This window comes from Homarus americanus, unplaced genomic scaffold, assembly GCF_018991925.1.
Source record: "Homarus americanus isolate GMGI-L3 unplaced genomic scaffold, GMGI_Hamer_2.0 scaffold16430, whole genome shotgun sequence".
NCBI lineage: Eukaryota > Metazoa > Arthropoda > Malacostraca > Decapoda > Nephropidae > Homarus > Homarus americanus.
Window position 1 is genome coordinate 2,649,192 of NW_024729259.1, and position 23,324 is coordinate 2,672,515.

General features: G+C 41.6%; 1 protein-coding gene and 1 long non-coding RNA gene across 3 annotated transcripts; one reads left to right on the forward strand and one right to left on the reverse strand.

Annotated features, from left to right (window-relative positions):
• Positions 1 to 1,008: 1,008 nt before the first annotated feature.
• LOC121866582 lies at positions 1,009 to 6,741 on the reverse strand. Its single transcript, XR_006088994.1, has 5 exons — positions 6,654 to 6,741; positions 5,730 to 5,857; positions 5,666 to 5,668; positions 1,187 to 1,217; positions 1,009 to 1,025 (listed from the first exon to the last, which is right to left on the reverse strand). It is a non-coding gene; the product is annotated as an uncharacterized LOC121866582 (long non-coding RNA).
• Positions 6,742 to 9,245: 2,504 nt separating this feature from the next.
• On the forward strand, positions 9,246 to 21,687 carry LOC121866399 (WD repeat-containing protein 86-like). 2 transcript variants are annotated; one of them, XM_042366048.1, is made up of 10 exons: positions 9,246 to 9,315; positions 14,739 to 14,937; positions 15,403 to 15,441; positions 17,258 to 17,379; positions 17,771 to 17,910; positions 18,223 to 18,384; positions 19,052 to 19,177; positions 19,350 to 19,527; positions 19,680 to 19,878; positions 20,388 to 21,687. In XM_042366048.1, exons 2-10 carry the CDS (start codon positions 14,750 to 14,752, stop codon positions 20,584 to 20,586), a joined length of 1,353 nt encoding a protein of 450 aa, XP_042221982.1. In that variant the 5' UTR covers positions 9,246 to 9,315; positions 14,739 to 14,749; the 3' UTR covers positions 20,587 to 21,687. The 2 variants fall into 2 exon arrangements, with proteins under 2 accessions (XP_042221982.1, XP_042221983.1); XM_042366049.1 differs by lacking the exon at positions 15,403 to 15,441.
• The last annotated feature ends 1,637 nt before the right edge of the window (positions 21,688 to 23,324 follow it).

Below are 23,324 nucleotides of genomic sequence, written 5' to 3' on the forward strand. Positions count from 1 at the left end.
CAGTTATCTGGTGGTGGTGCCGCAGTCATCTGGTGGTGGTGGTCACCTGGTGGTGGTGCCTCAGTCATCTGGTGGTGGTGCCTCAGTCATCTGGTGGTGGTGGTCACCTGGTGGTGGTGCCTCAGTCATCTGGTGGTGGTGGTCACCTGGGGCAGTCATTATCTGTGTTGGTGGTGGTCACCTGGTGGTGGTGCCTAGTCACCTGGTGGTGGTGCTGCAGTCATCTGGTGGTGGTGGTCACCTGGTGGTGTGCCTCAGTTATCTGTGGTGCGTGTCATCTGGTGTGTGGTCACCTGGTGGTGGGTCACCTTGGTGGTGCCTCAGTCATCTGTTGGTGGTGCCGCAGTCATCTGGTGGTGGTGGTCACCTGGTGGTGGTGCCTCAGTTATCTGGTGGTGGTGCCGCAGTCATCTGGTGGTGGTGGTCACCTGGTGGGTGGTCACCTAGTGGTGGTGCTCACATCAGTTGTTGGTGGTGCCAGTCATCTGGTGGTGGTGGTCACCTGGTGGTGGTGCCACATCTGGTGGTGGTGGTGGTCACCTGGTGGTGGTGCCTCAGTCATCTGGTGGTGTGGTGTGTAGCCTCTATTATCTGGGTGATGGTGGTGGTGGTGGTGATGTAGCCTCCTATCATCTGGTGTGGTGGTGATGTAGCTTTCTGTTACCTGGTGGTGGTGGTGATGTAGCCTCAGTCATCTGGTGGTGGTGGTGGTGGAGGTAGCCTTCTGTTACCTGGTGGTGGTGGTGATGTAGCCTTCTGTCATCTGGGTGGTGGTGATGTAGCCTTCTGCCATCTGTTGATGGTGGTGGTGATGTAGCTTTCTGTTACCTGGTGGTGGTAGTGATGTAGCCCTCAGTCATCTGTTGGTGGTGTGTGGTGAGGTAGCCTTTATCCTGGTATTGGTGGTGATGTAGCCTTCTCTCATCTGGTGGTGGTGGTGGTGGTGGTGAGGTAGCCTTCTGTCATCTGGTGTTGGTTGTGATGTAGCCTTCTCTCATCTGGTGGTGGTGGTGGTGGTGATGTAGCTCAGTCATCTGGTGGTGGTAGTGATGTAGCCTGTCATGTGGTGGTGGTGGTGCCTTAGTCATCTGTTGGTGGTGGTGATGTAGCCTCAGTCATCTGGTGGTAGGTGGTGGTGATGTAGCCTCCTGTCATCTGGTGGTGGTGGTGGTGGTGGTGATGCAACCCTTTGTCATCAGTCTGTCCCTTGTTCTTCACTGGTTAGATGATATAAATAATTTTAATGATAAATAGATAGGTTCACAGACTTACTAATTGGCAAAGCCATCAGATACTTATTTACAGTAGGGTCCTTTTGCTAGGTCTCTAATCAGTAATACTATGTCTACAGGAGAAATAATGAAAGTTTTCTGATCAATTTAACAATCATTACATTGCACTTGGACTAACCGAGGTTGGCAGATCACTTCTATAATATTTTTGTGGTTAATACAAACAGCTTCATCTGTTATGATTTTACTTTTAGCTATGAATTGTTTTACGCTATTACTGGTTTTGATGTGATTGGTAACTTGTTTCAGTCTTTTATAGCTGTGAAGAAGAAAGTGTTTTTGTGACAAAATTGATACAGTACAGTACAGTATGCAATTATGTTCCTCTCTAGTGCCCTGCCGGTTCATTATCCCTAATCCTTATAGAAATTTTGGTGTTAAATCAGTCTGCCAACCACCTATAGGGTTTCAGACTCAGTTGTTTCCTCTATCTGTCACACTTAACATTTTCAGTGATTGTGATTGACTCAGATAATGTGATCTCTTGCATTCATATCAAAAATAAACCTCTCCTTCCTTGTTTAAATAATTTTTAATTTGGCTTTTAGCTTCTGTGTTAAGGCAGAGTGTAATGATGATAAGAATAGTCTAAGTGACTTTGTATGAGTGCCAAGCAAAGGGTTGCTATGGTCAGCTGAGACATTTGGCATTTCTATAAACAAATTGTTGATCCTAACATTAGTTTTACTTATTATATCGTCTCTTAATTTCACCTTGAAGAAAGTCAAGAGTTAGTCGGGTATTTCCTCAGTTTACAGTTGAGATGATTATTGCATGTAGTTAAACTCCCCAAGTCGGATGTCCTCTGAAATACCAATGCAGATGCTGAGTTGTAATTGGCCTCTACAAAACCTGGGCAGTACTCAAATTCTGAATCTTGACTCTATAGTACTAAAATATCCTTTTACTGAACTAGGTGGGTAGCATCCAGCTACTTCAGCCATAGGCCCATAGGTAGTTATATTTATTTCTGTAATGATGCTTACTCATGTCCTTATGTGTACTAATGAAACAAAGCTGATATTCTTCAGAAACTGAGGAACTAAAATGTGTTCATGTTCATTGGTTAGATCATTTCCTAAACCAACAAGACCTAGGATCACAGATTGGCCTTGGCACTATGCAAGCTTTACATTGCTCACTAACTTCTTGAAATAAACCCTAGAAGGTTTAGATGAAATTGGACTCAAAAGCAAGGAGACCTGCCTGATGTAGACTATAAATATGTGAATAAGAGGAAAAAACAAGTCAGTGATGGTGATGCAGCAAATGATGATGACAGACTTTCTCCAAGAGACAAATTTTGAGTAAAATCCTTTATTCCCATGATGGATGCCCTTGAAATCAGTGTGTAAAAAATTATACAGTACCCTGTACCAATAATTTTGCAAAAATATAGAAATTTTAGTTGATTTTGAAGAAGAAAGATTGTGTGACAGTTAAAGTTTCTGATGAAAGACTATCCTGTAATGTGATGTTATGTTGGGAAGTGGAGGACTTTCATGTTTATACCAATAAAAATTATTCTAATAAAGGATATTTATGCTAGGACATCTATCAAGTCGTCTTCCAAGATAAGATTCATTGAGCTTCCTTATGCAGACAATATTGTGGCCACTTTTTGGTCTAATAGTAACAAACTGCTCAGGAGAAAGGTAAATTCTGCTGGAGGATTAAAATGAACTATGGACATCAATGCTGTGAATAGAAAGTGAAAATTTTGTGGCTTATCATTGGACGACTTCATCCATGACTTTGCTCTTGGAAACTATGAAGAAAATATTTTTAAACTTAAATGTTCAAACAGAAGAGACAGTGCCAGTCGCATTACTGCTTCCATTTACTAAGGGTGAAACTGTTTAATTTCTTTATATAATAGTAGGAGTAACCGGAGAACAGATTATCTCAACTGTTACTCAACTCCTGTGTGATGAATAACTTCTGTTACCAAAATTGTCACGTATACTTGGAGTACACTTGGGTAACTGTAAACTGTAGACTGGTCAACTTAAACTGGTCCTAGGGAAATTAAGAACCAAGCGGACTGTAAAGAACTGCAGAAGGACCTCTGTGGGCTCCAGGAATGGTCGAAGAAATGGCTGCTGAGATTAATACTGGTGACGGGTATGTACAGAGGCTTTTCCAACGGTAAGGAGGCGTATCATATGCCGTGGGGATGAAGAAACTGCACTAGTTGAGACTGTGTGTGAGAGGACTTTTGGTGTGTATGTTGACAATGAGCTGAAGTTCTCGGGCCATTGCGATAGAAGGTAAATCAGGCAAATAAATTATTGGGTCTTATAAGAAGGTCGTTCAGATATCTAGACGGTCCGTCAACGATCTTCAGGGGTGGAATTGCTTCCCCATCTGGGTACTGTCACCCCATCTGGTCCCAGATATGCTAGGGACTGTCAATTGGTTGAAAATGTTCAAAGGAGGGCCACTAGGCTGGTGCCTGCACTTCAGCACCTCAGCTACCGCAGGGAATTGGGCCTGAACTTGCCTAGCTTATACTACAGACGGGCAAGGGGGGACCTAGTTGAGGAGTATAAGCATCTCAGGGGCTACCAGTTGGAGCTGGTGGACGCTCGCCCCTACAGGGTCGCTCAGGAATTTGAAGAGCCCGCAAGTCCAGGAAACCGCGAGGGCAAACTTTTTCTGGAGTGAGTTGTAAACTCTCGGTACAATCTACCAGAGAGTGTTGTGACGGCACCGAGTGTGAGGCTCTTTCAAGACAAGACAGTAACACTGAGCGGGTTCAGGTGCATTCAGGAGCCGGTGCATGCCCAGTATTTGCCAACAGTGCGTGACAGAGACGTGACCGATCGCCCAAGCGGCAAACCAGAGTCGATCAGTGGCGAAGAGGATAAAAGTAAAAGTAGACTGGGTCCTATTAAGATACACTTTGCCATCTACTGTATCCAATATCTTCTTTGTAACAGTATATAACACAGAAATGGGGAGAACATAATATCTCTACCTTTACCATCTGTTATATATATGTAACAACCTTCCTGGGTTGTCACCATTTGTAACAATCACTTGTGAAAGATGTTACCTTATATTGTAGACGTACTAAAATATAGATCAACGTTTATTGGGTCTTCAGTAACTTAATCCAATGGGTTCCATTTGTGTATTTATTATAAAAGGTTTCTATGTACACTTTCAAAAAGGATTATCACCGTAACTTAATCACTGTAGCTATGAGTGTTAAATGAGGACGGAGGCTATCTTAAAGTAGCTCTCCTAAAACACGTCCCATTGATGTGAGAGTGGGAGTGATCTTGAGTAAGGACCCTCGAGGGAAAACGAAAATACATCCGACGTCCTCCCTCGAGGAAAGACGGAAGCACATCAACGATGGCTATAAATAATGTCTTCCTCTCCTCAGGGTTACCAAACCACTGCCCTCAATAGGTGGCCAGGGAGCCGGATACTTATCCCTTAGCTCAACACTAAGTGACGAGACCTCCCATGGACACACCTTATCACGTGCTCTGAACATGAACCTCATAGCTAGTGGAAAGTTACATGGGATGATAGTTATACAAGTCTAATGTAATTAACCCACATTTATAAAAATACTTCTGCCTATAAGACAGGGGCTAATACAAGGGTTAATCTGTGCAATGTTTTATGTTAAAAGTCTTCAATTTCACATTTGCTAGTTAGGAAATCATAAAGTATTTTATAATACAAATAAGGCTTTTCCTAAGATGTATATGTTATTTAGATTATAAGTTGTTCATTGCCTCTTCGCCTATGTATACTGTACAGTATATGTAAATACATAGTATTATAAACAACCAAATTATTGACCTTTATGTTAGAATGTAATACATCCTTTCTCACTATTAAATACCTTATTTTTTTATGGTATGGAGCCTCTAAATCTTGGCATAGCTTAGGGCTTCAGCATGTCTTACTACAGCCCTCCATCTAGCACAGATTGTAGTGATTATATAGTTACTACAGTACAGTACAGTACAGTACAGTACAGTACAGTATAGTACAGTAAATTTAAGTTCAGTGTAATTAAGTTCGGCATAATACTGTACAGCACTGTACATATTTCTACTCTAATGTTAAGCATGTCAGACTAGCCAAAGTGCAGTGCCTCTCTCCACCCACCAAGGCTCCAGCAATCATATAGGAAAGTAAATGTCCTGGAGTGTTCAGTTGTTATTATGTTTTTAAAGGCTAATATCAAATGAAGACAATTTTTTAAAAGGTACTGGATACAGGGACGTGTACAGATGAGGTGTGTGTGTGTGTGTGTGTGTGTGTGTGTAAGATAGGTGTAAATATGGAGGAGAAAGTAAAGATGTCTAATAAATATGTTAAAGAAGAGGTATACTGCATGAACCAACCTTCTGGAAAACATGTAACAACACACAAGTGAACATACTGGACGTGGCATGCTATATGTTTTACCTTGATAAGAGATGAGTTTATCTTGGGCCACTGCAGGATGAGTGAAGGAAGTGGGTGAACTTTTGAGTTTCTCTAATACATCTTTGTTGGTCGGTCCACTCAGTCTACTTCCCCGACCTTGCCTTCCTCTGTCACAATAAAAAGTGAGTTAGTGAAATACTGTACAGGCATACCTCAGGGTACAGAAGCTTGAGTAATGGAAATTCACATTAAAGGAACTAAAAAAAAAATATGGAATAATCTTTGAGATACAGAGGAAAAACTTCCATTAGTTACTGGGACACTGCACAGTACAGTACTGGTATTGGTTTGCTCAGATCCCATGAAGAATCTCCACCGGTGCATGAATGACATTTCACTCCAATTTTCACTGATTATATTCGGGAATACTGTATTATGTTGGGGAAAAATATTAAAATGGGTGAAATCATGTGCTAACCTAACCAAGCCTAAGAAAACCTGACCTGACCTAACCAAGCCTAAGAAAACCTGACCTGACCTAACCTAATCTACCCTATATCTTAAATTGCCTATATCTAGAAAACTAAGCGTTTGCATAAGAAAATGAACAGAAGGAAAAGCATAAATCAGGTTACAAAACTGTGGTATAACTGCAGTTTCGGACAATATGGATCATGAGTTGACCAATGTGTTTTTCCGATTGATTATACAATTTTAAGACATCTTTTTATAACGTATCCCTCGCAAATTACTTAAATATACAGGAATCAGCATAGAAGAAAATTGTCTTAAAAATGTCTAAACAATCGGAAAACACATTGGTCAACTACTAGGGGTATTGGCCAAAACTCTCTTATAAAAAATCCTAATTACTTAACCACTGACGGTCACCAGCCGTACATTTGCCTTTGCTGCTTTATTAACTTTAGAAAATTAGTTACCAAAATTAAAATAAGGAAATACCTGTACCTGCTGTTTCCCATACACAGGTAACGTGGTACTGTAGTTGTGTATAAATTATAACTGGTAAAGGTGCTTCCAGGTAAATTTGTTTGTTTACTAATATTCTGGTTTCTGAGCGTGCGCAGTTCCTTTACTTTTATCTGTGTTAAAAACGTTTATGCATTAGGGAACATCTTTCTTTATGTATCCTCGACCTCGGTGCCCCAAATACCCTTCTGATTAGAAAGATGATCTTGGTCATGTTTTTACTTTTACTTTACTTTTATCCTCTTCATCACTGATCGGCTCGTTAGCTGCTTGGGCGGTCGGTCACGTCTCTGATACTCACTGATTGGCAATTACTGGGCATGCACTGGCTCCACATAAATCTGATCCTGCTCCAATGCTGGTCAAGTCTGGTCTTGAAATAAGAGCTCACAGCCTCACACTCGGTGCCGTTGTAGCGGACCAGAAGTTAAAACTGTCAAAGAAATAAAATTGTTTATTTTGTATTTCCCTTTTCAATCGTTTGAGTGTGTGTGTGTGTGTGTGTATGTAAGTATTGCTTCTAAATTTATTTTATTATGTAAGAGGCGCCATATAACACTTTTCAGATACAGTAAACATACTGCTAGGATATACAATACAATTGGCAGCGCATCTTAGCTAAACAAAACAATAACTTTTTTATCAGAAAACTTAGAAAATTGAAGCTAACTTAAACATGATCATAAATTTGCCAGAACAAAAACTCTCTACCTTAATAAGTATTATTTCATGCCAGAGTTTTGTGTTCAAATTGTCCCGAGTATACTGATGCTTTAACTAAAACTTACATTGATTTACTAGTCTTTAAGTTGTTCATTGTGATCCTCGTTACTGTAGCCTGTGCTATTATCCACATAACTGTCACTTTATCAATTATTTATACATAATTCCAGAAAGTAAACAATATCAGCTCTGCCTTGCGGTTCTAGTTCTGCTAAATCTATTAAATCCGAAACAAGATCTTCACTTTATTTACAGTCTGCTTCCTTTCTTATATATCGTCCGGAGATATTTATATTTAACTCTCTTCGTTATTGACTACTGATCGTGTCGCAATGCGGATCTGGGTTTTTTTCACTGTCCAGGAAAAAGTACAATGTTGGTAAGGAAGGCGGTGAGTGTAAAGGTGATCCTTCAGTACATATTACTAGATACGAGATTATAGTGTAGCGACAGCATCTATTTTGTGTGTGTGTCCAACAGAGAGAGAGTGTGAGTGTGTGTGTGTGTGTCCAACAGAGAGAGAGTGTGTGCGTGTGTGTGTGTGTGTTAAATTACCATAAATAATGTTATAAGTATTACATTTATAGATTCTCACATTCACGATTCATCGAAAATCTGGATCAAGGTTTGTTTACCAATACACAACAGGTCTCTAGGGGTTCGTGAGCTCCTTCCCGAATTTATTACTGTTATCGCTGCTATACTAACACGCGTGATGACACCATATATTGTTTTGTTTTTTCTTTTAAGGTACAATAATGTGTACGTGAGGGTAGTGGCCTCTCTTCCCTGTCTCGTTATCAGAGTTAATATTGAATACTATTGTCATTTTTCCAAGGTTTATTTTTTATTTATTTATTTTTTTCGTGGTGATGACTCAGCTGTTGTGTTATTCAGGAGGAGGGAGGGGGAGAGGCTAGTGGCGTGTCGTCTCCTCCTCAATGTGGTTATTATCGTCATCAACTCAACAAGAAGAACAACAACAAAAACATCAACAATAATTATAATAACACTGATAACTACAACAACAACAACTACAACAACTACTATAACAACTACAAGTACAACACAGGCAAAGGGGTTCTGAAAATCCTTTTGGGAATTCTGACTGACACAGTGTTCATACTTGGCCTGACACAGTGTTCATAGTTGGCCTGACACAGTGTTCATACTTGGCCTGACACAGTGTTCATACTTGGCCTGACACAGTGTTCATAGTTGGCCTGACACAGTGTTCATACTTGGCCTGACACAGTGTTCATACTTGGCCTGACACAGTGTTCATACTTGGCCTGACACAGTGTTCATACTTGGCCTGACACAGTGTTCATACTTGGCCTGACACAGTGTTCATACTTGGCCTGACACAGTGTTCATACTTGGCCTGACACAGTGTTCATACTTGGCCTGACACAGTGTTCATACTTGGCCTGACACAGTGTTCATACTTGGCCTGACACAGATAACATCAGCATCTCACGTAAACTATGTTGAACACACAACCATACACAATCAGTAACTAGATTCACAAGAGCTATACTACCATATTACATCACTATACCTTATACAGACAACTTCCTGTGTGTAGAAATATTTAAAAACAACGGTTATTTATCGTATTTTGACCAATTTTCTTGTTATATTGTCTTAAAGTATCATCTTACGACTTTTTTTCATATAATAAAGTAAATCTCATCAGGGTAATGTTAGACACGCGAAGGTAAACATCACCTGATTGGCTACTATCATGGGGGTGTAATGGCGACGAGAGTGTATATCTAAGACGTGATTGGTTGGGTTAGCAATAGGGGCGGAGTCAGAGATAGGTGAGGGGGGGTCCATGGCCATACCAGGTGCCACTCGCCCACTCGGTGCCACAGGAGGGGGTATAGTCTCCCGCCATGAAGTAAAGGTAAGGCTGTTGATTTCTGTTATATATCTGTTTACGGTATATTTTTCCTCATTTACTGTTTATTTTAATGTTTTTATTCATTACTATTAACGCTGTTTTTAATTATCTATGTTGTTTTCGTTGTTTACTGATTTCATTATTTACATTATTTACTGTTTACATTATACCTCCGAGGGTAGTTTACGTTGAGTGATGGAGAAGGAGGGGTGAGGGGTTGAAGGAGGGGTGAGGGGTTGAAGGAGGGGTGGGGAGTTGAAGGAGGAGTGAGGGGGTTGAAGGGGTGAGGTTGCTGAGGGGTGGGGGGGTTGGAAGGAGGGGTGAGGGGTTGAAGGAGGGTGGGGGTTGAAGGAGGGGTGAGGGGTTGAAGGGAGGAGTGAGGGGTTGAAGGGGGGGGGTGAGGGGTTGAAGGAGGGGTGGGGGTTGAAGGAGGGTGAGGGGTTGAAGGAGGGGTGGGGAGTTAGCTGATGGTGTGGCCTAGGTGGATGGTGTGTGGCCAAGGTGGATAGTGTGTGGCCAAGGTGGATGGAGTGTGGCCAATAGGTGGATGGTGTGTGGCCTAGGTGGATGGTATGCAGCCTAGGTGGATGGTGTGTGGCCAAGATGGATGGAGTGTGGCCAAGGTGGATGGTGTGACACAATTCAGCATCTAGAAACGTATTCACATTCTGTCTCTGCTGTGTATGTATGTATGTATGTATGTATGTACGTACGAGGTATGTATACATAATAGGTCGCCATAATGTGAACAATGTGTATATTAACTTATGTAAACAGACCTCTACATATGTGTGTACTCAATGTGCTTGTAATAATGTACATGTGTCCGTACTGTACCGGTATAGTATACAAGCTTGTAGGTGATGTATACATGAACACGACCATACACGTACACACAGGCATGCCAGGTGCTCGTGTACACAATCACAAATACATACATACATACATACATACATACATACATACATACATACATACATACATACATCGACTTGTGTTGAATGTAATGTACGCAAACGCCATCATACACATGTACACCGACGTGTTATATACTAATACATTTGTCAGGTCCACATGTATACACGAACACAAATACGTTCACAGTTATACGATTAGGTCATGTGCACATATATGAATGTACACATAGTTGCGTCATATGCGGATGTACAAGGCCACATGTGCACCACGAGGTCATGGAGGGTGTGTGTGTGTACAGCGTGTTGTTAGAAACGTCCATACGAGAACAAGAACACGCATGTACACAAGTATATATGAATCACGTACACACAAGAGAGCATTTACATAAGTGCAAGTGCTTGTCTGTCTGTCTGTCTTTCTGTCCGTGTGTCTGTCTGTCTTTCTGTCCGTCTGTCTGTCTGTCTGTCTGTCAATCTTCCTGTGCGTGTGTCTGTCTGTCTGTCTGTCTGTCTGTCCGTCTGTCTGTCTGTCTGTCCGTGTGTCTGTTTGTCTGTCTGTCTGTCCGTGTGTCTGTCTGTCTGTCTTCACGTCGTTCTGGTGTTCCGAGTCCATATATCGACCTCCTCACGCCCCCCCCCCTCCCCGCGATCACGTGAGGATTTTACACACACGATCTAGCTATTTTACCTGAAGATTAACCACTCTATCGCTACCTGGACGCGGGGGGGGAGGGGGGTACGTCAGTGTTAGGTTAGGTTTGGTTTGGTTTGGTTAGGTTAGGTCGATACATGCATACATACATACATACATACATACATACTGCACATACACCTCCTCCGCCGACTCAAGTCCCCTGGAGTTCCTTCGCCCGAGCTCCTCAGTGTTTACTCAACATTCATACTTCCCAAGCTCACCAATGCCTCCCCTACCTGGTCTTCCTCCCTAAATGCCACACAACGTAAACACCTAGAAAAAGTGCAAAAGAGGGCATGCAACTGTATATTTTCAGCCTTCCAGCTGCCATGCTCTTTCAATAAACCGCTAATTACTATTATTGCTATTATTATTATTATTATTATTATTATTATTATTATTATTATTATTATTATTACAAACATACTGTTGACCAAACTCTACAAGGACCTGTGGCCCCATCCACCACAGCTTGAGGGCCACCAAACAACCATCTTATTGCATTGCCGTAGCCATTTAGGTGTGTCACCTTGGTACTCTGACCTCATCACGCACCGCCAAGTGTTGTCGCTTCACAATATACTGTATATCAGAGGTTGTCACTCACCAGACACCTTTAATTGTTGTCACCGCAAAACTATGACACCACCTAACAGGGATGGCACTGGTAAGGGTGGCACTGGTAGGGGTGGCTCTTCATCAGCACGTGAGATGGGAGATACGAGAGAAGGTGATACAAAGATATGACACACACACATACACACACACACACACACACACACACACACATAATTTTTTGCTACTAACCATAAAATATGAATCAAGAAGACTTCACTCATACCTGACACTTGAAGGAAGGCGATCGATGTCGTTGGTGGGTAAGGGGTGAAGTGGGAGGGTGAGGGGGCTGAGGGGGGAGAAAGTACCAGGAAGTAGGGTTGAGACTAGAGAGGGGGTAGTGGTCAGGGTGAGGGATGAACGTGACAGTACCCGCCTAAAACACCAGACAGATTAAAGTTTATGTAATATGCTTGAACCTCAGGGTAGTTCTTAAGGGTGGCGAGGAAGGTAATGTGGCACTGTACCTGGTCTACAGTATGTCATTCCCTCATCTGTAAAGTCAGGTACATGGTTCACAGCTGGGTGGGTGTGTGTGGGGTGAGGTGTGTGTGGTGTGATGTGGGGGGGGTGGTGGTGGGTGTGAGTGGGATGAGCGCCAGAATGCATAGAGCTGTTCACACCTACCATGCAATGCAGCACATCAACATCACTAAATAATAAACATGCTATGCTGCAAAAAACGCAAGGCAGCACGAAGTACAAAATTGCAGCACCAAGCAGTATTACGCAGCACCAAGCAGTATTACGTAGCACCAAGCAGTATTACGAAGCACCAAACAGTATTACGTAGCACCAAGCAGTATTATGCAGCACCTAGCAGTATTATGCAGCGCCAAGCAGTATTATGCAGCACCAAGTAGTATTATGCAGCACCAAGCAGTATTATGCAGCACCAAGCAGTATTATGCAACACCAAGCAGTATTATGCAGCACCAAGCAGTATTACGTAGCACCAAGCAATATTATGCAGCACCAAGCAGTATTACGTAGCACCAAGCAGTATTATGTAGCACTAGAATAGGAGGTAGGTGAATCAGGTGAGGTAAGGGGGTCATGCAGCACCAGGGTAGAAGGTGGGAGGGAGGGAGGGAGTATTGATTGTGTAGGCACGACAACGCTACAACACCACCATCGTGTGTGTGGGGGAAGTGAGGAGAGGAGGCGAAGGGAGGGAAAGACGCGTAATATATCTCCCTTATGTTAAATCAGTGTTAATTGACGCGTATTGTCACCTTTATAAAGTTTATTCTGAACCTGAGGTGTTTTTTTCTGGTTCCAATAACAAATTCGGTCCGATTGGGGTCTAACTTACTCCCCCCGCTCCCCATCGAACCTTTTACGGCCGTGAGTTTGTAGGGGAATGAAGGTCACTGTACTATACCCCTGGTCAAGTTGTATTCTGGACCCCGATTCTACCTTTAATACTAGTGTTGTGTGTTACTTTGCATAGCGCTTGGTAGAATTCCCTTACCCTTGAGTCATTCAATAGTGAGAAACGTGGTGACTCCTTTTACACACACACACACACACACACACACACACACACACACACACACACAAACACAGATACACACCATGGTAACTACGTGTTTATTTTTCATCATGGCTGACCCAGAATCTAACCCAGTGTAGCAGTCGCCCACACAAAACCAAAACACGAATATAATGAACTGCTTATCGAGGTGAATTGATCCTGTGAACTATAAATAACAAGATGTTTATAAGTTACATATCTATAGCCTAATAATATGTACTGATGTTACATAGAATGAGGTTAAGGTTAGGTAATATGTGACACAGGAGATGTTTAGTTTAAGTGTTGTGTTTATACGTAGGAGTCAGAGTGAGTGTTGTGGTGTTGTAATGAGGGAGGAGGTGAGGATGGAGAGGAAGGAAGGAGGGAAGGAAGGAGGGAAGGGAGGGAGGCAAGAGGGAAGAGAGGAAGGCTAGAGGGAAGAAAGGGAGAGAAGGAAGGGAGGGAGGCAAGAGGAAAAGTCTGGTCTGCCATAAAAAAAAGAAAGAGAGATAGTTCACTTTACTGTCACGAAGCACAAGTCGAGGCAGACAAAAACCTCCCACCTTGTCAACACGTAACGAGGGACAGGTAAAACAGGTGATGACATAATATATAAGTACAGAGAACTGACACACGGTACAAGACACGAACATATGACAATTACACGACAATAATAAAATAGCAGAAATATATGGTCCTGACGTTCAAACATGTGACACAAGGATTTGACACCAACATAAAAAAATAAGGAGTCTGCAATAGGTCAGTTGGCCTGTGCATGGCAGCTCCTGTCGAGAGTTACTACCACTCTCTATCATCCATGAATCTATCCAGCCTCCTTTTAAAACTTCTCAGCGTTCTAGTACTTCCACAAAGTTGCTAAGCTCGTTCCACTCGTCTACCACCCTATTTGTGAACCAGTTTCTTCCTATCTCCCTCCTAAATCTAAACTTATCCAACTTAAATCTGTTGCTCCAAGTCCTATCCTGCTCGGATATTATAAGAACTTTATCTATATCTCCTCTATTGATTCCTTTCACCCACTTAAATACTTCTATCATATCTCCCCGCACTCTTCATCTTTCTAGGGGATGCAAGTTTAGTTTCTTTAATTTAACTTGATATGGAAGGTTTCTAAGTCCCGGAATCATTTTCGTCATTCTTCGCTGCACCGACTCCAGGGAATTGATATCCATTCTATAATAAGGTCACCAGAACTGAACCGCATAATCGAGGTGCGGCCTGACTAGCGCAAGATATAGTTGTAATATGACCTCCGCACTCTTATTACTTACTCTTCTAGATATAAAATATTACACAGATGTGACACAAGTACATGACACTAATACATGATACAGACGCGGGAGACCAGAAGGTGATCCCTGACCCACATTATTGTCAAGGTGACCCAAATCGTTAGTTCCATGGCAGTATCTACGTCACGCTCTCAGGGACTGTTGATGGACCAGGACGGAAGGGTGTGTGTGTGTGTGTGTGTGTGTGTGTGTGTGTGTGTGTGTGTGTGTGTGTGTGTGTGTGTGTGTGTGTGTGTGTGTGTGTGTTCCTCAGGGGTAGCGTATCATTTTCCCGTCTCCATATTAATCTCTCTCTCTCTCTCTCTAGATAATGTCTCCCTCTTTCTCACAAGTCTCTCTCTCTCTCTCTCTCACGTCCCCAGAGTGAGGCAGGATGGGGAGTGGTGCCAGCAAAGAAGGCCTGGAAGGCGAGCCCCTGGAGACGGTAGATGTCCACACCGGCGGCATCAACTGCATGTCACTTTCCGAGGACAGCTCCCTCCTGGTGACCGGCTCAGACGACAAGACCGTCCGTATGTGGAGCACCAAGACGGAGCCTATCGAGGACTTGGGTGTGTTGGAGTAAGTGTTGGAGTAGACCACTGCTTCACGTGTTGGAGTAGACCACTGCTTCACGTGTTGGAGTAGACCACTGCTTCACGTGTTGGAGTAGACCACTGCTTCACGTGTTGGAGTAGACCACTGCTTTACGTGTTGGAGAGACACCGCTTCACGTGTTGGGTAGACCACTGCTTCACGTGTTGGAGTAGACCACGCTTCACGTGTTGAGTAGACCTGCGTCGTGTTGGAGACCACCGTCACGTGTTGGAGTAGACCACTGCTTCACGTGTTGAGACCACTGCTTTACGTGAATAATTTAATCAAAGTTTATTTTTTTTTTGCACTGCCTAATGTATGTCAATCGATGTTGTTTCACTGTACAAATACCTGAAAAGAAAAAACAATGGTACCCCCTCCCCTGTAAGATGGTACACCTGTAGATTAGTTCAGACTACACTTGTTTAAATGTTGTTATACACTCTACAGCAGTAACACCAAGGGGATCATGGACCTGGGTGTTCTCACGTAAGTTTGCCGCAGAGGTTCTCTACACCTGTTGAGAACTTTATTAATATTTCCACACCTGTTGAGAACTTTATTAACATTTCCACACCTGTTGAGAACTTTATTAATATTTCCATACCTGTTGAGAACTTTATTAATATTTCCACACCTGTTGAGAACTTTATTAATATTTCCACACCTGTTGAGAACTTTATTAACATTTCCACACCTGTTGAGAACTTTATTAACATTTCCACACCTGTTGAGAACTTTATTAATATTTCCACACCTGTTGAGACCTTTATTAACATTTCCACACCTGTTGAGAACTTTATTAACATTTCCACACCTGTTGTTTGGACTCTTTTTAACACTATTACTACGTTTAAATATTTTTAAATTAACCTAACCTCAATTTTCTACATTTGTTTACTCATCATTTCTTAACTCCGGGTTATGTCGTGTTTCTACAGTTTGTTTTCCTATCACGTGTTAACTCCGGGTCATGTTACCTTTACCTCACTGAATGTGTTTGATAATTACCACAGTCTACGTCTGTTTATAGCAACGTGTTATTCTTGTTAATGTTGACATAGTCTGTTCTTGGTGATTTTGCCACAGTACACTTGTTTAACTTTGATAACATTGCCACACACTACACCTCACAACGCTGCCATACTCCACACTTGATTATGGCACAAGAAGACTCGCCCACATTACATACACGACACAACACACACACACACACATTGACACACACACACTCCCTCATCCTTGTGTTAAGTTGATCTAATTCTCACGTTGGTTCAAACTTTTATTATTATCAAACTTTATTTTTATTTTTTCTCGTGTGAACAGATTGTATTGTGTTTTTTATTGTTGCCATATTTTACGTCCCATAATTCTTGATTTTGCCATACTTTATAATTGTTAAAGTTACCATACTTTATACTTCTTGACGTTGCCATACTCTACAACCTAACCTATGCCTTCACTTCCCCACAGGCTACAAACTTTCTTCACGCAGTAGCCACAAATTTTCTCCAGGGGGCCACATATAAACACTGTACTTTCTCAATGGCCACAAATTATCCATCTATCTCCTCCAGGGGCCACATATAAACACTGTACTTTCTCAATGGCCACAAATTAAACTCCTTTCTCCTCCAGGGGCCACATATAAACACTGTACTTTCTCAATGGCCACAAATTAAACTCCTTTCTCCTCCAGGGCCACATATAAACACTGTACTTTCTCAATGGCCACAAATTAAACTCCTTTCCTCCAGGGCCACATATAAACACTGTACTTTCTCAATGGCCACAAATTATCCATCTATCTCCTCCAGGGGCCACATATAAACACTGTACTTTCTCAATGGCCAAAATTAAACTCCTTTTCTCCTTCAGGGGCCACATATAAACACTGTACTTTCTCAATAGCCACAATTTATCCATCTATCTCCTCCAGGGGCCACATATAAACACTGTACTTTCTCAATGGCCACAAATTATCCATCTATCTCCTCCAGGGGCCCACATATAAACACTGTACTTTCTCAATGGCCACAAATTAAACTCCTTTCTCCTCCAGGGGCCACATATAAACACTGTACTTTCTCAATGGCCACAAATTATCCATCTATCTTCTCCAGGGGCCACATATAAACACTGTACTTTCTCAATGGTCACAAATTAATTCCTTTCTCCTCCAGGGGCCACATATAAACACTGTACTTTCTCAATGGCCACAAATTATCCATCTATCTCCTCCAGGGGCCACATATAAACACTGTACTTTCTCAATGGCCACAAATTAAACTCCTTTCTCCTCCAGGGGCCACACGAGCTTCATCCAGTGCGCTGTCGTGTATGATACCTACGTCATCACGGGGTCTAAGGACACTACCATTAAGAGATGGGACATGGCAAGCGCTGACTGCGAGTTTACATATGAAGGTACGAAGAGGGGCGGATGTTTAGCTAAGTCTGTGTTCATATAATTCCGTTTTCTATAATCTTTCGATGGTATGTTTCGTTTGGGTTGTAAGCGTTCATAATTGCCCTTTTATATTATTTCAGCCTTTTTTATGATTTTTTCGGTCTATATTCCTCATAAGCATTCAGAGTTTTTTTATATATCAGAGTCAAAGATCATTGCTAGAGGTCATTCCGTTCTAGGAAGCTTAAGAAATTTAATATTAGGGCGTTCTATAAAAAAGATATCCTCAACCGATATTTCTGTTTTACTTTTTTTTTACCTTAACACACTAATGATCCAAAATTTACGTCACTAGCTTACTCTACCACCGTAACTATGGTTGTGTGTTAACTGTGAACCCTCCCACAGGTCACACGGGCCGCATTAACCGCCTCATCTGCACAGGAGAGTTTATCTTCAGTACGTCACATGACAAGACCGCACGGGCGTGGCTCTTTGATACTGAAGATGTGGATGACCCAACTGATGCCTGTATCCGTGTGCTAGAGGTATACTTTATTCTTCTTCTTTGTATCTTTATCTTTAATTTCATCTCTCTCTCTCTCTCTCTCTCTCTCTCTCTCATCAAATCAAGTAATAACATTGAGACAAATAGTAATATTATTAACTCTTAACTAAACACTAATGGGAAAGGATACTCGCTCTTTCCCATTCTCTCTCATCCATTGTAAAATTCTCTTTCCCCTCTCTTCCCCCATTATAACTCTCTCCCATTCTCTTTTCCCTCATTCTCTCTCCACCATCATCAATCTCTCACCCCTATTATAATTCTCCTCCATTCTCTCTCCCCACCCACCCAGGGACACACCAGTGTAGTATCACCTCTCATCTTCATCCCGGGTCATGATACGGGTATACCGGACGAGAATGGTCTTAACATCAACCCTGGGGATCTGATCGTGACTGCCAGCTTCGACAACACTGTCAAAGTTTGGTCCTTCGATACTGGGGCCTGTCTGAAGGTAGGGTGGTGTGAGGGGGTAGTGGTGAGGGGTAAGGGCAGGGTGGGAGTAAGGGGGAGTAGTGGTGAGGGGTAAGGGGAGGTGTGAGGAGTAAGGGGTAGTGGTGAGGGGTAAGGGGGTAGTGGTGAGGGGTAGTGGTGTGGGGTGAAGTGGTGGGGTAAGGGGGTAGGGGAGTAAGGAGTGGTGGTGGGTAGAGGGTAAGGGAGTAGTGGTGTGGGGAGTGGGGAATGGTGAGGGAGGGGTAGTGGTGTGGGGGAGTAGGGAGTGGTGGGAGGGGTGGGGGTAGTGGTGTGGGGAGGCCAGGGGAGTGGTGAGGGGTAAGGGGGTAGTAGTGAGGGAGTGTGAGACTGATAGGGGTAAGTGGTCAGGGTAGTAGTGGAGGGTAAGTGGTACAAATAGCCCTTCGAATATCTCCAGTTACGTATTTCAAAGTCAACTAAAATTACCATATTGTGAGTTATAGACTTTTAGTGACATTATTAAAGTGACAATTTACTCATAGTTATATTAATTATATACAATTTTAAAATAACTTAATATACCCTTAGCTATACTGTTATATTATCTTCTTAATTATGATGACTTACTGTAATAGTGTTGTAAACGACCAAAAACATACATCATTATTATCTTAGTAACCCCTACAACACTTCTCCGTACTCTACAGACCTTGAAGGGTCATAGAAAACCCATCACCTGTATGGACACTGATCCTAAAGGCCGCATCCTCTATACAGCGGGGCAAGACAGGTGTATAATCGCCTGGGACATTAACATGGGCAAAAAAATGAAGGTAAGTGTAATAGTACATACCATGGGGTTGCTGCTTTACACCTGTACTGTTCAATATACTAAATCTCCTGTTCAAAAAATCAATTACGAATCATCATTAAATTACCTTTTCGCTTCGTTTTTTTCTCTTGTTTGCCCCCCTTCATTTCTTCCTCCTTCATTGCCCTCTTCAGGTAGTTGAGGACGCACACACGGGAGCTATCCTGTACTTGAGGGTGGTGAACCGCTTGATGTACACGTCGGGGACAGACCACACGGCTAAGTGCTGGGTGAGGGAGGGCTTGGAGAACACCCGGACATACAAGGACCACACCGATAGCGTCGCCTGTGCCAAGTTCCATAACGGCATCTGTAAGTGATAGTCATGAGTTAAGACTGACAGACATTCACTAGAAATCCATTATATAACTTTACATTGATGCTATAACATATACTATATTTACCCCCCCACCCCCACACCCCCACACATACAGCCCTCTTACTAACGCTAATGTCTCCTGCAGTATACACAGTCTGCAATGATGGGTTCGTGAGGGCCTTCGACGCTAAGAGTGGCGCCCTCAAACGCAAGTACAAGGGCCATGAGAACGCTGTGACGTGTTTGACTGTGTGTGTCAACGAGTACGAGGGACAGGTCTACACGAGGCTCATGACAGGGGGTAATGACTCGACTGTGAGGGTGTGGAATGCTACTGATCTTAGGTGAGTGTACAACCTCTACTACCTCTACTGTTAAGTGTAGGTGAGTGTACAACCTCTACTACCTCTACTGTTAAGTGTAGGTGAGTGTACAACCTCTACTACCTCTACTGTTAAGTGTAGGTGAGTGTACGATCTCTACTGTTAAGTGTAGGTGAGTGTACGATCTCTATTGTATGGTGTAGGTGAGTGTACGATCTCTATTGTTAAGTGTAGGCGAGTGTACGATCTCTATAGTGCTATAATCAATATCTGTGCTTTGATTACCTCCTTGTGTCAGGGAAGACTTAGGTATCTAATAACTGTGCGGACTACGGGCTCAAAAACAACTACAGGTATACTGCAAAGAAATCATTTTTGATACAACCTGTTGATGTTTATTTGTTTTGTCATCCAGTTATGAAATCCCAACAATAATACCTGTTGATGTTCATTTGTTTTTGCCTTGGAGTGACGGGATCCAAACATACTACAACCTGTTGACGTTCATTTGTTTGTTTTTTCTCTTCCAGTGACAAAATCCCATTAATACAACAACCTGTAGACCGTGACTACACCAGAGTTCAGAGCAAACGCCTAGACGAACTCAACCAACACCTGGACGACTACATGCCCGACGATTCTCTGAACAAGTCGTCTGGGCAAACTGTTCCTGGTGGCATCAAGAACAATCTCGACGACTCAGATCTCAATATTATCGATGCTGACTAATTAAACTGTTTGTTGTCGACGAGGATAACAAGGCTGGTATAGTTGTTGTTAAGGATGTGTAGGGAAGGTTAATTCAAATCAGAAATAAGAATGAGGACAAGTCACGTAGGGTCGAATAAAGGAAGAGAAATAGAAGATAATGATATTGAATGACACACTACGAGGAATAAGCAACATCCCACTAGAAATTATAATGATAATGTAAATAGTGAAAATAATAATGATATTAAACAATTGAATAACTAAAGCAAATCATGATAGATAAGGATATAAATGATAATGTAACTAGTGAAGGAAATTACGATAATAATAATAATAATAATAATAATAATAATAATAATAATAATAATAATAATAATAATAATAATAATGCTTTGTAAATTATGTAAGTACAGTCCTATTAAGTAGAATGAAACGCTTTAGTTATACCATACAGTGCCTTAATACAGTGCATCTGTACATTGTAACCACACACCTGTACTTCATTAACCCTACCTGTAAATTACGAACTTTTTATGTGAGGTCACGAGAGGTCACCAATGTGTCCGCCAGGTGAGGTTACGGAGACACATGTTATATCAGATGTGTCGTTGACTATGTATCTTCGTCAACAGCTGGTAGGGTTATGTGTCATGTCGATATTGGTACTGTAGTAGGCTGGCCAGGATACATAGACTGATAGTGTGGTAGGATGGCCAGGATACATAGACTAACACTGTGGTAGGATGGCCAGGATACATAGACTAACACTGGTAGGCTGGCCAGGATACATAGACTGATAGTGTGGTAGGATGGCCAGGATACATAGACTAACACTGTGGTAGGATGGCCAGGATACATAGACTAACACTGTGGTAGGATGGCCAGGATACATAGACTGATACTGTGGTAGGATGGCCAGGATACATAGACTAACACTGGTAGGCTGGCCAGGATACATAGATCGCTTCATTTGTTACACCATGCTAGTCATCACAGAGGGACAGGAACTGATGTGTCTTGTATAGATGACCTGAAGAATAACCACCCCAGGTTATTTCACCTGAAGTCTTATTACCTAACCTAACCTAACCTAACCTAACCTAACCTAATTTAACCTAATTTAATCCAGTGAAACCTAATGTAACCTAACCTAATCTAAATTAACCCAACATAACCTAATCTAATCCACCAAGGTAGTACTAGGGTGGTTAATCTTTAAGTGAAATAAGCTGGGGTGTCTAATCCTCAGGTAATTCCATTATATACATATATTCAGTATATTATGACTCACTCATATAAATTAATTTGTATCATATTTTATCCATATATACATATACATATATTTTGAGTAAGATAATATTTATGCTCTCTAAATAAATCACTTTTAATTATTATTTGTTGTTTGTTTAAATATTTATACCGCTGATGTTTACTACCGAGTCAGAGTAACGTTATAAATTTTCCCGCAAAAACAGCTGACTAAACTTCCATTTGTATCTCCTTATTCATCAGACTTATATCTCTCTCTATCGTTATTACTGTCACCTCTTGTACTGGCTACTGTCCTATCATGGGCGTCCGCAAGATTTTTTCCATGGGGTAAGAAAACAGGACACGACCTGACATAACAGTTTATTAAAATATAATGATCAAATAAAATCGAGCTAGTTACTTTCAAGTATTGTATGATCAACAATATCACTTATCGGGATTATAACCAAATTATTGATCACTAAAATTATCATATGATTGACCTTAAGCATTAAAAACTAACGAAAATAATCTTTTGATATCATTAATCCTGATAATCTAGGGATGGCCAATGCTAGCTGTCTAAGACATGGCCACCTAAAGCGAGTGGCCATTAGGTATATAAGGTAAGTATAATACATGCTCAACCCCCAAAGTTCGACCCTAAGACATTAAGTCACACCCATAACTAACACGCAGTTAACCCCTTAGTTAAATCTCACCCCCATAAATCCCCGAGTATAGTTCACCCCTTAACATCCCATAGTTCACCGCCATAACTCACTATCACAATGGTGACTTGTTCAGAACATTAGCAGTGTACTTTCAATGGAAAATAAATACTGCAGGCGGCACTTATTAGCTTCAAATCGACTAATCGCGTCTTCAGTGAAGGCTTTCTTTCTATCTACCATCTTCTGGCGATGCACGCTGAGCATGCACTGTTGCACAATCCAGACAAGCGTTCAGTTGACATTGTTGATCGAAGCCATGTGTTGGCACGTCTCAGGGTGCAGAATGACCGCTCTACCTCACAAGTAGAGGCAGGAAGTGTTAAGATCAGTAGGGGGCTTCTTGAATAGCAGGAAACATCATTCATCATCATCATTATTATTATTATTATTATTATTATTATTATTATTATTATTATTATTATTATTATTATTATTATTATTATTTATTATTATTATTATTATTATTATTATTATTATTATTATTATTATTAAAGTTACATTCGGCTGGTCTCTTTAATACTACGGTAACACCTTTAAACTCATTCAAAGTCATTTAATTCCCGTATTTAAAATCATTCATGAAACAGGTTATTTACGTCCATTTTCTCTGTTGTAATAAAAGAAAATGGAACTTGTATGTGGGTGGACTTCTTTACTTTTTTATTATGGTTGTAAGAGATATATATTTGCTTATCATATTTGACACTTATCGGCTTATTAGCCGTTTGGGCGGTTTATCCAGATAAAGCACTAAAATTGTCATAGGGTTGA

What these genes read in the sequence shown, in the direction of transcription:
- LOC121866399 (XM_042366048.1), top strand. Translation starts at nt 14,750, where the DNA reads ATGGGGAGTGGTGCCAGCAAAGAAGGCCTGGAAGGCGAGCCCCTGGAG. An exon ending in ACATGGGCAAAAAAATGAAG is followed by an intron (nt 19,178 to 19,349) that starts GTAAGTGTAATA and finishes TGCCCTCTTCAG; the next exon opens with GTAGTTGAGGACGCACACAC. An exon ending in TGGAATGCTACTGATCTTAG is followed by an intron (nt 19,879 to 20,387) that starts GTGAGTGTACAA and finishes TTTCTCTTCCAG; the next exon opens with TGACAAAATCCCATTAATAC.